This window comes from Herpailurus yagouaroundi, unplaced genomic scaffold (genome assembly GCF_014898765.1).
Source record: "Herpailurus yagouaroundi ecotype Mexico unplaced genomic scaffold, PumYag 77, whole genome shotgun sequence".
NCBI lineage: Eukaryota > Metazoa > Chordata > Mammalia > Carnivora > Felidae > Herpailurus > Herpailurus yagouaroundi.
This window is the reverse complement of record NW_024412388.1, coordinates 8,115,928-8,130,576: the sequence shown is the minus strand read 5'-3', so window position 1 is coordinate 8,130,576 and position 14,649 is coordinate 8,115,928. Positions and strand designations below refer to the sequence as shown.

Here is a 14,649-nt window from a genome sequence, read left to right as displayed (position 1 = left end):
ACTCTTAGTTATTAATTAAGATGCTCTTTATTTTTTAAAATTTTTTAAGTTTACTTATTTTGAGAGAAAGCACATGCATGCAGGCAAGGAGGAGCAGAGAGAGAGGAGAGTGAGAATCCCGGGCAGGCTCTGTGCAGTCAGTCAGAGCCCGACTCGGGGCTTGATCTCATGAACTGTGAGATCATGCGTGACCTGAGCCGAAATCAAGGGTCAGCCGCTCAACCGACTGAGCCATCTTAAGGCCCCAACTTAAGATCCTTTTTAGGGGCATCTGGGTGGCTCAGTTGGTTAAGCATCCAGCTTCAGCTCAGGTCACGATCTCGCGGTCGGTGAGTTCGAGCCCCGCATTGGATGCTGTGCCGACAGCTCGGAGCCTGGAGCCTGTTGCAGATTCTGTCTCCCCCTCTCTCCGCCCCTCCCCTACTCATGGTCTGTCTCTCTCTGTCTCAAAAATAAATAAACATTAAAAAACAATTTTTTAAGATCATTTTTAATGGCACAGGACCCTGTGACCTGGGCCACAGCTTGTTCATGTGTAAAATGGGAATATTAATATCAGCGCCTACTTCATGAGATAACACATAAAAGCAGTAAGCCCCGTGGCTGGTACATACAGTAACAGTAAGCGCTCGGTAAATTTAGGTCTCTTTTTGTTGTTGTTCTAATACGTTGCCTCCCACAGTGGAATGCCAGAAGTCATGGCAGAAGGAGAAAAAATTAAGGTCCCAAACGGTGACAGACTCTTGTATCACCAAGAGTTTTGTTTCCTTCCCTCACCAGAACCTCCTCTCCGTGTCCACAGCTGCATTCTCCAGCAGCCTCGTAGCGTGCGCGGAAGACTCCATGGAAGGAAAGAAGAGGGAAGCGTAGTCAGGAAAATAAAGAGGGAACAGGGAGGAGAAAAGAATAAATGGGGATAGCGGCCAGTCAACTCAAAATATTTACTCTGAACGGTCGCCCGTAGGTGCGCACCATCTCCTCCTTTCCTTCAGGTCCTCAATCCAGAGACCAAGAATTTAATAAGGGACCCTTTCCTCAGGCTGATCCCGGTTATTTTTCATGGCTGTGTTTTAGTCCGTTTAGTCAAAGCTGTAATTTTTCAGTGATCATCCTTACTGTTGGACAGAATCTCAAGGTACAACCCCCAGTTTTCTGGCAGGTTCTAAAGTCCTGGTCGGTGGTTCCCCCAAGCGAGCCCAGCACCTCTGTCTGTATTCTACAGGTAGGGGACTTATTTGGACTTTCCCTTGAAGGAGTAGGGGCCATACGATGAGTTTTGGTGGGGGGAGGGGGGTTGTTTTGTTTTTAATTTGCAAAGCTAAGTCACTCTCTCCTTTGATGAGGGATATCAAAGCCATAGCAATATTAAGGTAAAATTTGTATTTCTCGTCTGGTTCCTAGTCATTATTACTTCCTGATTTTGATCAGCTTGTTGTAAAGCTTTCCTTTTTAGGCATAATGAGTGGGAGAATGGGGTGGGAAGAGGCTTTTGCTTGCTTCCATTTTTGTGTTGGCTTTGTCCCAAGTGAGGCAAACTTTGGCAATGTTTGTAATTTGCTCTTGAAAATAGCATATGCTCCAGAACGCAAGATCGGAAGACATTTATTGGAACTCCTGGATTTTTATGTGTGATTCTTAGAATTAACTTCTTTTGCTTTAGGCAAGGAACACATTGTCTTCCTCACCAGAGTAGTTAATATCTCTGCCACGGCCATCCCAGAATCCACACTGGAACCAAAAAGAATATACAGACTATGTAATTATATGTATTTACATATGGCATATTACATGTTTCACTATAGAAGATACATTGGCTTTTTTTTTTTTTTTTTCCATGTCTTCTTAAGCTTCCAAAATCTGTGTTTGGGTTCGGGGAACTAGATAATCACAAAGCTGTATGGATACAGCTAAGAGTGATATTAATATAATTCACCTAACCCTGTGTGAGTGAGCTTATTAGAAAAACTCACATGGGGTGCCTGCCTGGCTCCGTTGGTAGAACGTGTGACTCTTGATCTTGGGGTGGTGAGTTCAAGCCCCACATTGGGCATAGAGCTTACTTAAAAAAAAATAAACAGGGGCACTGAGTAGCTCAGTCAGTTGAGCAGCCATCGCTTGATTGCGGCCCAGGTCACGCATGATCTCATAGTTCATGAGATCAAGCCCCGAGTCAGGCTGTGTGCTGACAGCATGGAGCCTGCCTGGGATTCTCTCTCCCCTCTCTCTCTCTGCTCCTGACCCACTCTCACTCTCTTTCTTCTCTCTCAAACTAAGTAAATAAACTTTAAAAAATTGTTTAAGTAAATATATACATACATTCATATATACACAAAATTTTTTTTTTAAATCTCATAGGACTTCTGGAAAGAAACCATGGTGTTATCGCTTCTCTTTGAATGTTTCTGAGTCCTGCAGCGGACTGACTTATATGGAGAACCTTCTGGCTCATTGCTTAGGAGCAGCACAGAAGTGCCAGTGGGTCTGCCCAGTAGATGCCACCTGAGGTCACCTGTCTGCTGTAAATAAAGGAGAGAGACATCTGTATGGTGACTCTCCCCTCCAGTTGCAGGGCCTAGAGCCTGGGCACCCTACTCAAATAGTTGTCTTCAGGATGAGTTGATGATTTCTTAGTGCTGGCTCGAGTCTCAACCTTAGATGAGTGTTTTTTCTGTACACAAGCATACAGCTATGTTTCTAGCAACCTTTATTCTTAGATAAAACCAAATGAGGGAGGGAGCATTTACCAGGATCTGCTTAGTAATTTCATACCCATTATTTCATTTTGTTCCCTGAGGAAGCTTGAAAGGAGTGGTATTAGGCCCATTTTATAGACGAGAAGCTTAAAACTCAAAAAAGGGAACTTGCTTATGGTCGTACAGCTTATAGGTGGCAGGATTGGACCTCCAGAAATGTAAACCCAAACTCTCTGACTCCACATCCAAAGCGGCCCCCCTCCGCCCTCCCCATCCTCACCTTAACAAAGGAGAGCCATAAAATTGCTTCAGATCATATGGAGACTCTCCCCATTCATTGTGGACCTCGGGGAACATTGCTACCCTTTCAGGCCTGAGTCTCCCCAGGAGTGAAACAAGACTGGTAATACCTTTCCTTTCCACTCTCTCAGGGATGCATGAGGTTAAAGCAGTGATAGGTTGGAAAGATGATTTGAAATGTGCTTTGTAAACATGAGGCATTAGATTATTACTTTCACAAATGTTAACTTCTCTAGTTTGACAGATTGTGGGCAGTTCCCTCTTGGTTTTATTGGAATAAATGTGGTGGAATTTGAATTTTTAAAGATAATATTTATACCAGCAATCTCTTGCCATATTATTACCATATTCCACCCAAATCCTGGAGTTTTCCTAAAACCACTTAAAAATTAATTCTAGTCATGTAGACAGTTTGTACTTAGGGCAATGAACTGGATCCCTTGCTCGTTAAACAGTCCAGACTCCCGAGTTGGACTGACATCGTTTGGTCCCCACCTGTGAACAGATAAAGAAACTGCTGTCCTATGAGTTTCTCAGGCCTGCTTCGTCCCTCGTTTCCGTCCTTTTGTAACTCCAGCTTACGTTCAGTGTTGGCTTAGTTTCCGTTTCCCCTTTCGTGTATGTTCCCGTCGGAATAAGGGTCTCGGCCCTGCTGCTGTCCAACTTCCGGGGCCTCTCTACAACCTCCCTGGTTAGCCAGCGCCAGGCACCCACCGCCAGCCTACCGCCTAGTTGTCCCAGTATGTTCGTTACAGTCCCCCAGTCGGTCCCAGTGGCCACATGCTGCCCACAGATGACAGCAGAGTAGCGTGTCGCTAGTGAAAAGCATCGTTCCGCCAGGCATGTGACCCTGGATGAGGTCCCTGGCTGCCCACTGCAGAGGGAGGGGGTGGTCCTCGAAGAGGGACTACGGAAGCGTCCATCTTGGAAGGAAATGGGCTATCGGGGGAGCAGTCAAGATGTTTGCACAGCCACAGTCCCTGGGGTGCTCTGTCATTAACGTGGATGACCCAGCCTCCGTGCCACTTCTGTGTCACCCACAGAGCCTGATGGTTTTTATTGACTTTGATCATTCTGATTCCTGGAGGCAACTGATGAGCGGAAGTAAGAGTTCAAAGTTCAGAGGGACCTCATCTGGTCGTGTTCAACGACAGGGCCAAATACGGACCCAGGGCTTCTAGTTTTTAGAAAACAGACACAAGGTGCCTGACTGACAGTATCTGAGAGGAAGCCAGTCCGTGCTGGTTGGAGAAAGGGCCCCAGAGCCGGTGAGGCTTCCTGTCTACCAGACGCTGCCCCCTCAAAACCAGGAGTGTGGGGTCGAGATGAAATCGTTCCTTAGAAGAAGTCATTCAGACTGAGCTTGCTGGGTGGTAACAGACAGTCACCTTCTCTGCAAGACATGTCTCCAGTGGGCTGGTGAGCCATCTACCCGCCCCGACCCCCACGCCTCCCACTCTCTGACATGTTGAGTGTAACCCCCTCTTCCTTTTGTCTCCCCAGCATTAATAATAAGCTACAACAGCCAGAGGCAGCTGCCGGGGTATTAGAATATGCCATGAAACACTTCGGAGAGCTGGTAAGTGCAGAGACCTGGCTAGGGAGGCACTCAGCCACCCCCTGGAGGAAGTTACTTTCCTGTTCTTTTCCCAATTGCTGACATCTGACTTTGCTGTACCGTAAGGATGAAGGAGACAGCGGCTGTATGGATTACATTCAAATTGAACATAGGTCGGGAGGACGGAACCTGATATATAGTAATAGCTGGTGTGCATCAGCCTCTTGGCACGTGCCCGACCCTTCGCTGCGTACTTTGTGTACACCATCTCATTCGGTCCTCACGACAGCCCGATGAGTAGAGGTGCAATCGTGACCCCATCCTACAGGAAGGGAGCCGGTGGTCCCAGCAGAACAGCAACCTCACCTGATCTGACAGCGAATCACTGGCCGAGCCAGGACTTGAACCCAGGCAGTCTGGCATCATCCATTTAACCCTGACCTGAGTTATTTTGTGTCATCTGTGGCGGCTGGCATCGCCACCGGCCCACGATTAACGCTCAGTACATACCTCAGAAGAAACCATGGCCAGTGCTCCAGAAAAAAATGTACTATAATTTATACCTCCTGTTAAGGAATTGTTCCATTTCATTATTGCTCACATAGCTTCTTCTCTCCTGCCATCTTTGCCTTATCAATATTAAAATGTTTCCATTACCCTCTGTGGTCCGGGGAGGGTGCTTTGGTAACTACCTAACCATATATAAAGCATTGACTTAATCAGCTCGGCATTGACTTCCGGGAAGGTCAAGATGTTCTGGGTCGGTGCATTTGATGAGGAACCTTTTGTTAGTCGCGTGGGTCACTTACTCAGGTTTGCCGTGATCGAGAGCCCAGTGTGTTAGAGTGAAGAAATCCATGGCCGCTTCATAGGCTTTTGCCTCACACAGGGGCTAGTCAATTGGACTGGAACTTTCCAGGGAGTATTTTGCCATCTTGAGCACCTATCTGTAACTAGACCAAGACAGCATCTGTCCAGATGACAGGACAGAAGGGACAACGTCTCTACCTTTGCCTCAATCCTTGATTGCAGAGGGGGCACTTAACGTAGTCTCTCAAGGACATTCATTCTCCTCCTTTGCTCTCCCTAGAGCTTGGGCCGCAGTCAGGGCGATAGAAACGAAGCTCCCATGACCATCTGGCATTCGGGTGACCTGCCGGCAGCTAGCTAATACCCAGCGGCTCAGAGCGCCAGCCTTAAGTGCAAGTTCCTCTGTCTCCAGGTTCTAAAGGTGGCCATTAGGTCCAGGATTGTTGCTAAACCCGTGGTGGATTTTCTGTTATATTTAGGGAGCTGAAGCGTATTAAGCCTGACAATGGTTTGGCTTTTCTTGGCAGAACCTGCGCTTTCTCAGCACAATTTATGTAACAGCAATCTCATTAGAATTTCGTGTGATTCATTGCTTAAACCTTACAGTTTCTGCAATCTATTGCAATTCAAAATATCCTGCCCCCTGCCTGACCTGCTCCATATGCCGCTGCCTCTGCTTTCTGCTTGTCTGCGCCTAGCGTGTGCCATCCGCTGGTCACCGGCCCCCTTCCTCTTTCCCGCTGGGGTAGAAATCATTTACTTCCCAATTTTAGCGTTTTTCATTTTAACGCTGTCTTTACAGCCACGCTTCTAAGTTTTCTCTCTCATATCCTTCTAAACAGCCTCGGAAAATGAAGTTTAAGTAGTTTTCCCTTCTGCAGAGCCAGACGGGCCGGTTTGGGTGAACCCTCCTGTGCACCGACACAGGGCAGAGGGCTGTCGGGCAGCGGAATTCGTGCAGGGGCGGCCGAGGGGATCGGCTGTGCCAAGAACCGCCGAGGGGAAGTTGGCACGAGTTAACGACTGAAAATAGAAATGACCTCCTTACGGAGGTTCGAGAAGAAAAGGTCCTTTCAGAGAGCTTAGCAGAGTAGCGGTCGGCTACTCAAATAATACCACTCAAATAAGACTTTTATTCAGAAAGGGAAGGAGGGCAATGGGGGGGCGCACGGGTGGGCCCTGGATCGTATCGTACAGAATCCGCTGCAGACTCCTCTTGTTGTTAGCGAAATCCCTGGAGAGCCACTGCCCTGGCCTGTAGAGACGTAGCCGTTCACTACGCCGGTGAGGAAGAAGCCCAGAAGACAGACTGAGGTGGCTGCAGGCCAAGACGTCTCGGGAAGCGGTCTGTCCCCTGACCACTTGGAGAGCCAGAGTCTGCCCCTTTTAGCCTGTGGCCCCTCTTCCTCACGTGGCCAGCGCTGAAATCCAGCGTGGCGCACCGTCTGCCCGGGTAATGGAAACCGTCCTCTGGCCCCCGACACTGGCAGACCTGCCAGGCGCTGAGCAGGAGGGAACATTGGATGCAGGAGTCGAAGAAGGGAGGAAAGGTTTTCCAAAGAATTTTAAGCGGTGGCGCTCTATCGTATTTTAAATCAGTATTTCCTGAAAGTTTAAAAACGCATTAAGAAATGCAGAGAATCAGGAGCTTTTAAAAATTCGAGTTATTTTCCTCCAGCAAATGTGCAAATATGCCTGGTCTTTCCGGCCCCATCAGGAAAGCAGCTCCCGGTCCGGTGGCCCGCGGCCCGCACTCCAGCGGACCGAGGCCTTGGCACCCTTGCAGGAGCTCTGGTCGGGGCCTCCTGCTGTCCCAAAGGATCTCCCCTGTCATCGCATCCCCACCTGCCAGGGCTCTGGTGGCCCCTGCGTCTGGGCAGGACGTGACGGGGCACGGGGACGTGGCCCACCATCTGCTGTCAGGTTATCACAGGGTCACTCCATCAGTGTGCCAAGGCACCTGTGTTCGCACCGCCACCCAAGCTGCCTCCAGATACGCTGAAGTTCTTTTCCACCAAAGCCAGGACATACGGTGACGGGGGAAGCATCTAGCACCTTAGGAAAGGCAGCGTGGGGTTTAAAACGTGCAATTTTAATTTGCTCTCCGGCTCTCCATGCGACAGCAGTCTTCTCTCTTTCCCACCTTGCAGGAGATCCAGGCCACCTGGTACGAGAAGCTGCACGAGTGGGAGGATGCGCTCGTGGCCTACGACAAGAAGATGGACACCAACAAGGACGACCCAGAGCTCATGCTGGGTCGCATGCGCTGCCTCGAGGCCTTGGGGGAATGGTGAGCCGCCGGGAACGCCCTCTCTGGGGTTTCGGATTTGGAGGGCTTCCCCCATGCAGAGTTCTCACCCAAGACACTCCTCTTTGTTTCACTGGGCATCTTCCCGGGGATCATCTAGACCTTGGGTGTTTGGAGGTTTTTTTTTTTCAGACCTAGACTTTGTAAGTCCTCGAGGACAGGGCGGGCTTGGGTGAGCTGTTAGGATCTACACCTGCTCCTTCCCGTCTGCCTCTTGACCTTGACTATGCAGACCTCACGTTCTTACTGTGCAGCCTTTTCTTTATTAGTTCTTGCTAATGATTTTGGAAGAGAAGAACGAGTAACCGCCCTCTTCAGATGCTTCATCTATATTGAATGCTTACTACGTGCCCGGCACTCTGCCAGGCCCCAGACATAAAAGAGGCACAGAAAATAAGGCCTCCCTCCATCAGGAGGCTCGTGAGACAAGCATATCGCAGATAGTCATTAAAGCCGGAGAGTACAGTGACGGTGGTCTGAGCAGACGACTTTAACCACCGGAGGGAGCAGGATGGCCTTGCCCTGCCCCCTGAAGGGAGGACTAAGACTGGGGGACACTGAAGGGGAATGGGGAGTTTAGCTGCAAACACTTGCCGAGGTCTTGGTCTGGGGATTTTTGGGGGGACATTGAAGGAAAAATGGTCCCTATTCTGTTTCCCAGAACCTAGTGCAGGTTTAAAAAAAAATTTTTTTTAATGTTTTTATTCATTTTTGAAGGAGAGAGAGAGAGACAGAGACAGAGACAGAGCATGAGCGGGGGAGGAGCAGAGAGAGAGGGAGACACAGAATCCAAAGCAGGCTCCAGGCTCTGAGCTGTCAGCACAGAGCCTGATGCGGGGCTCGAACCCATGAACCGTGAGATCATGACCTGAGCCGAAGCCAGATGCTCAACCGGCTGAGCCACCCAGGCGCCCCCGTGTGCAGTTTTTTTAAATAGTTGGAACAAAAGGCCACAGTACAGTGGTGAGATGCTATTTTTTTAATGTTTATTTCTTATTTTGAGAGAGGGAGAGAGAGAGAGAATCCCAAGCAGGCTCCACACTCTCAGCACAGAGTCCAACGTGGTGCTCAACCTCACGAACCGTGAGATCACAACCTGAGCCGAAATCAAGAGTCAGACACTGAACCGACTGAGCCCCCCAGGCGTCACAATGCTGAAATACTGTAACAATAGTTTTAAATAGTTGAAATGCCATGCTGCTTCCCCACGAGTGGATTATCCAGACTGTGTCTGAGACAGGAGACCGGAAGGCCCCTATGTACCCATTCAGCCAGTAATTACTGAGCACCTATTCATGGCCAGTGTCTGTGCCAGGTCCCAAGGACGCAGCAGCGAACCAGGCGACACAGCCCCTGCCTTCCCAGAGCTCACAGGCCAGGTAACTGGGCTACAGTAGTACAGAGTGAATACAGTAATAAAGAGGAAGTGCAGGGGGCTGTGGGAAATAGAAGGGGCCCTAATCCAGGCGTAGAAGCGTTTGGAAGGCTTCCAGGAGGAAGTGATACCTAACTTGAACGTGTGTAGTGAGGAGTGAACACAGTATGTTCAGTGTTCTGAAAGTTCAGTGTGGCTCGGAGGGTCAAGTGTGATGTGGAGAGGTAACAGGGGAGGCAGAAGAGGTCGCCAGGGGCCAGGTGGCGTGGGGTGTATACCACGTGAGGAGTTAAGGCTACGGCCCTCCGAGGAGTTGGAGGGCCGTGACTGGCAGGTTTGCATTATACACAGAACCTTTCAGAGCAAATTAAGAGAGTGGATCGAAGGGAGACCAGAGAAGGGTTGGAAGGGCCTGTTCAGAGGGCACCCAAGGGGAGAAGGGGGAGAGGGAGGGGGCTGGATCCCAAGGTGTTTAGGAGGCGGTGTTGACAGGATTTGGAGTCTGATTAGGTGTGGAAGTGAGGACGGAAGAGATTACGGTTTTAGCTTCCAGAATAAAGGGAAGCTGGAACACCCCCAGAGCTCCTCAGAGGTCAGATCATCCCAAAGCCTAAGGTTCCCCTGAAACCAGGCCTCCAAGGAGCTGTCTGGGGGAAGTTCCACAGGCCCGCACCCTCGCATTTGGATCTGCATTGGCAGCCTCTGCCCCTGTCCCTAAAGGATTTTTTTTTTTTTTTTTTACTCTATGTTCTTGTAATCAGTTTTTATTTTTAAAGCATTATATTTTTGAAAAGGTTAAATACACCATGGTACGGAATCCACTAGTACAAAACAGTGACGGAACTGTGCAAACCAAGTCTTCTCCCCGTCCCGCAGCCACCCAGACCCGCAGGCGCCGAGGCCGGGTCCTTGTGGAGACTCCCGGTGACGGTCCGCGTCGGTGCACCACGTACATTATGATGGTGAATTCTGCACACCTCTTTGCACCTTGTTTTTTCACTTAACGCGTGTAAGCCACTCTCCCGTCACTCCCTGAAGTGCTGTCTCGTTTTCTCAAGGGCCTCACGGTATTCCATTTTGTCATTATTAGGAAATCTCAGTCTGTCTAAATAGGCAAATTTAGATTGTTCTGAAATGTTATACCTTGGGCAGTTTAAAGAATATTATTGGAGAAAAATCAAAGGAAGTCTTCTAAGAAGAACGCAGAACGCTCTCCCACTACACATTCTTTCTGTACCTAATTATAGATATTCTTTGGCAAACGATGGCTATTTTTACTTCTTAATATAAAGTTGTTACTGTATTCCTAAGACAAAAGATCTAATTGTACTGCATGAAAATTTAATGTCAATGATTTTAGCCTTAGGCATTGGATCACATATATGCAGATAATAGTCTAAAATTGCTTGAAATTGGTTTGTCTGGTTTAACCATTATTAGGGAGATTGAAATGTTATTATTTATTTCCATAATTAGCATTCTCCTAATGAGTCATTCACCTCAATAAATGAGGAAGCATAGCCTATCAAATCTGCCTCATTAGTTTGTACAACTAAGGTTTTTTTTTGTTTTTCATGTCCGACAGGTATCCAAAACTGCTGTAGCCACTAGCCAAGTGTGGCTATTTAAAATTAAATAAAATTAATGATTCAAGTCACACTGGTCACATTTCAAGTACTCAGCCACATGCAGCTGATGGCTGGTGCATTGGACAGTGCAGATCGAGAACATTTCCATCACTCTAGAAACCTGTTGGACGGTACTGATCTAAAGCAAGAGTAGTATGTTGAAAACTAGCCACGTTATTTCAAAAACAATTTTTTCCACTCTCAAATTGGTTATCATACAACCATGCTATTAAGAGAAAGATTAAAAAAAAACACAACAAGGTGTAAACATTCTTAAAATTCAACTCTAACCAATTCCTAAAATGTTTTAGCGTCTCCATTTTGCCCTTGAATTTATATGTAAGTGTCACAGCCTAGCATCCAAGTCTTTTGTGTTGTGACCCCAGCCCGTTTCTCAGTGAACTTTACCTCATAATCCGAGCTCTGGCCAAACCTTGCTCTTCAGACTCCACAGAATTTGTTTCCTCTGCGTTTGTCGATTCAGTTTCCTGAAGTGTACCCACTTCCTCCTCTGCTCCTTTTTCCACTTTATGAAACTCTGCCCCCCTTTCAAAGTCCATCCGTACTGTTTCTTCCTTCTCAAGACCGTTTCCAGCCCCCTTCTCACTTTAGGAATTCGAGACGAGCACTTTCTTACGTTGGTTATGTAGGGGTAGCTTGGATATATTGAAGAGGCTTTCGTTGTGATTCTGTCCAATCCCCTGTGACATTCGGGGAAGTTGACACAGCCTGCCTGCGGGGTCCCAAGAGCTAAGTGACCCAGGTCTCCTGCCGTGGCGGGGCTGGGTCCCATTTGCCTCTGCTCTCTTGGATTCGTTCCAGTTCCATAATTACCTATAAAGTGTAAGTAGCTGGTGATGCTGACCAGGGGATTTAGGAACGCGGCCGGCTGAAAGAGATTTTAAAAGAGATGAATGAAGCAGAATCCTTTTCCTGATCACCTGCAGGGTTCTCACATGGTTTGTTCGGTCAGTTCTATCGAACGTGCGATTTCTAAGCAGCTTTCGCTTCGAGTATGTATCCTGAACACGCCCGCAGAGGTGGCGTCAGCAGTGACCAGGGGTTACCAGTGAGCTAAGAACCTACCCCTTCCCCTTGCTCGTCTGCCCCAGGAAGCTAAGTGCAAGAGCTAGTCCCCCCAGCCCAGCCCCATGGCACACACAGCCACACCTGCTGCCAGGGTGAGTGTGAGTAAGCCCTCTCCCTAACTACTCCTTCACAGGCCCTTGGGTCCTAGAGAACAGATTGCTCAGGAGTGAGATCAGAGGCCGTCAGCCACTTAGGTGTTCAAATGAAAGAACACTTTCCGAGCTTTCTGCCCCTGTGCTCAGTGGGAAGGTCAAAGTCTTGGAGGACAGGCATTTTACCCAGTTCTCCCTGGAGTGCCGTGAGTGGTATCAGAAAACAGATCGTACTGTTTGCCCCACACACAGACTCATATTTTCTTATGTATTTGATTTTGTTCTCCCCTTGCCTTTGAACGTTAAGATTCAGTGTATTCTGCATTTTTGTTTGTGACAAATGCTGATGGGAGAGGAACCCCCCTCTGTGTGTGCTGGCAGCTATTAACACAGGCCACAGGTTGGAGGCGGTGCCCATGTCTGCCGTCGGGGGCCGCTGCTCCCTGCTGTGTCTTTTCAGGTCACAGTTTGTGGTGTTTCACACTGAACTAGCTCCCTGCCTCTAGATGAAAAGCACAGTTGGGTCCGCAGACCTACGGCACAGAGCTGGGTGGTCCTGACAAGACTGGAGGGTGCTGAGTTGCCTGTGGCCCCCAGCTATACAGATTTGAAATCTAGGGTTAGAAGAACCGTTCAGAGATCAGGCAGCTTCCTCCCCGACGTCTAGGCAGGACCCCAACAAAAATCTGCCGCTGAGTCCGTGATTCTCAGACACGGGGCCGCAGTGTCAGTATCACCTAGAAACTTGTTAGACGTGGACCTTCTTAGGCCCCAGTGCACGCCTCCTGAGTCAGGCTCAGGGAGTGACGCCCACCAATCTATTTGAAGGAAGGACCCTCCGGGGGATTGTGATGCACAGACAGTTTGAGAACTGCTGCTCAAAGGTCGCCCCTTACAGGGCCCAGTGGTGAAGGTTTTGGGGGTGGATGGCAGGAAGCCAACAGCGACCTCCATTCTGCTCCCATCACCGAGCTTCAGTGAGTGCCTAGGGCACAGAGGCGGCCCACTCCCCTTCCTCCTCTTTTTGATCCTAGCTGTGTACTGAACTAGAATGTCGTGGCCCCGGCTCTCTTGATCGTGCGCCAGAGAGGTTAATGACGGCTGTGCCACCGTGCTGGATCACGGCCCTGAGCAGTTGTCCTAGCAGTGGTCGCTAGTCCGCTTCTCGGTGAGCTCAGCCTAGAGCCCTTCAGAACTGACTGGCTTCAGCATTCTTTACCACACACCGGGTAGCTCATGTCCCACACAGCTTCTGATCTGGGCCACTTGGAACTTGTACCTTTTCTCTTGACTCCACTGCCAAGACCGAGTTAGAACATCCTTAAAAAAAAAAGTAAAAAAAAAAGTTGCAGCGTCTCTTGCGGAAAGCGTGAAGGATTAGAGTCTCCTGAGTCTTGAAGCTGACAGGAAAACAGAGGGTCCTGTCCGCCCACCAGCAAGGTTTGACATCCGTTCATTCAGGAGGGGAACATGGGAAGGCAACAGTGTCAGAAGTCAACGGGACGTCTCGCTTCTCGAGAGGCCTTCTGCCCTCTTGGTGGATCGAAGTCTCTTGAGCACCATTCAGATCTCGGAATCTCATAGTCCTTCCCCACGTGAACAGCAGTTGTATAAAATCTGGGAACGAGCATCTGGGTTTCTGGTGGGCGTGACCACGGTTGAGCCTTCGTCCTGTGCTGATGGATTTCAGTTGCGTCTCATTTCAGACCACAGCCGTTTGTATCACACTTTCAAGAGCCCGTCCTCCCTAAACCTTTGAGCCCAAGATGAATGTCCAGATGTCGCTGTGTCTCTTCAGATTGCTTTCTCTGTAGGCCCGCTAAGGGGAAAGAGCCCAAAATTCACTGGCCTAGGAAAGAAGCTACTTAGTGTTTATGAAGGGGGCAGGATGCCCAGGACATCTCCGATCCCAGAGTTAGACACAGTCCCCAGCCTCGATAAAGTCATCCGCTGACAAAATGGTGAGCCACCAGGCCGTAGAAAGAAGTCACCGACCACTTCTCCTATATCTTAGGACCCAGTCAAGGGTGCTTTTTATTTGAAGGCTCCCGGTTCACAGCAGGCCCCAGCTCACCCAGGGGGCCAGAGAGGATGACGCACAGGTTGTGGAAGTGGTTTCGGGTAACACAACTATCTGGTTCTCTTCCTTCAGGGGGCAGCTCCACCAGCAGTGCTGTGAGAAGTGGACCCTGGTTAACGATGAGACCCAAGCCAAGATGGCCCGGATGGCCGCTGCAGCTGCCTGGGGCTTAGGTGAGGCTTCCCTCCCAGGCACCCCCGTCGGGGCAGGGAGGGGGTGGCTGGGGGCCCGCATTCAGAAATCAAGGCAGCTGTGGTTACAGGTAGAAACGTGAGGTCCACAGAAGTGTCAAAGAGCCTGTACCCACGTCTGTCTCTCCCACCCGTCCCTTCTACCTGATGACCGTGACTGACTTGGTAGACACAGGTAAAAATGGCCCTCGCCAGGGAAGCCAAGAAAACCAGCCAGCCAGCATCAAAACTGACATATTTAGTGAGGTTTTGTTTATTCTAAACAAAATACTGGTTTATTTTTCTCTCTTACGAATGATATCTAGAAGTAGAAATTTCCAACCCAGTGTCTGGCTCCATTGCCATTAGCCTCTCTCCATATCTTCCGCTTTGTGTGGGACCTCCATTTTCAAGTCCACCTCATGATCCAGGATGGCTGCTGGAGCTCCACCCATCATGTCTTTACCCCTAGCAGGAATAAAGAGAGAAGACAGCTGTCTGTCTCCTTTTATTTCTTAACTGTTATTCTAGAACTTTCCTAACACA

General features: G+C 49.1%; 1 protein-coding gene across 3 annotated transcripts in view; it reads left to right on the top strand.

Moving 5' to 3' along the window:
* The window catches only part of MTOR (mechanistic target of rapamycin kinase), a 134,450-nt gene that overhangs the window by 85,761 nt on the left and 34,040 nt on the right, over positions 1–14,649 (top strand). For all 3 annotated transcript variants that reach the window (XR_005786404.1, XM_040461178.1, XM_040461193.1), the window contains 3 exons: positions 4,497–4,572; positions 7,512–7,651; positions 14,006–14,106. Coding sequence is in view for 2 of the 3 variants with exons in the window: in XM_040461178.1 (XP_040317112.1) it covers positions 4,497–4,572; positions 7,512–7,651; positions 14,006–14,106 (317 nt within the window). In the remaining variant the exon portion in view is untranslated. The remainder of the gene's footprint in view (positions 1–4,496; positions 4,573–7,511; positions 7,652–14,005; positions 14,107–14,649) is intronic.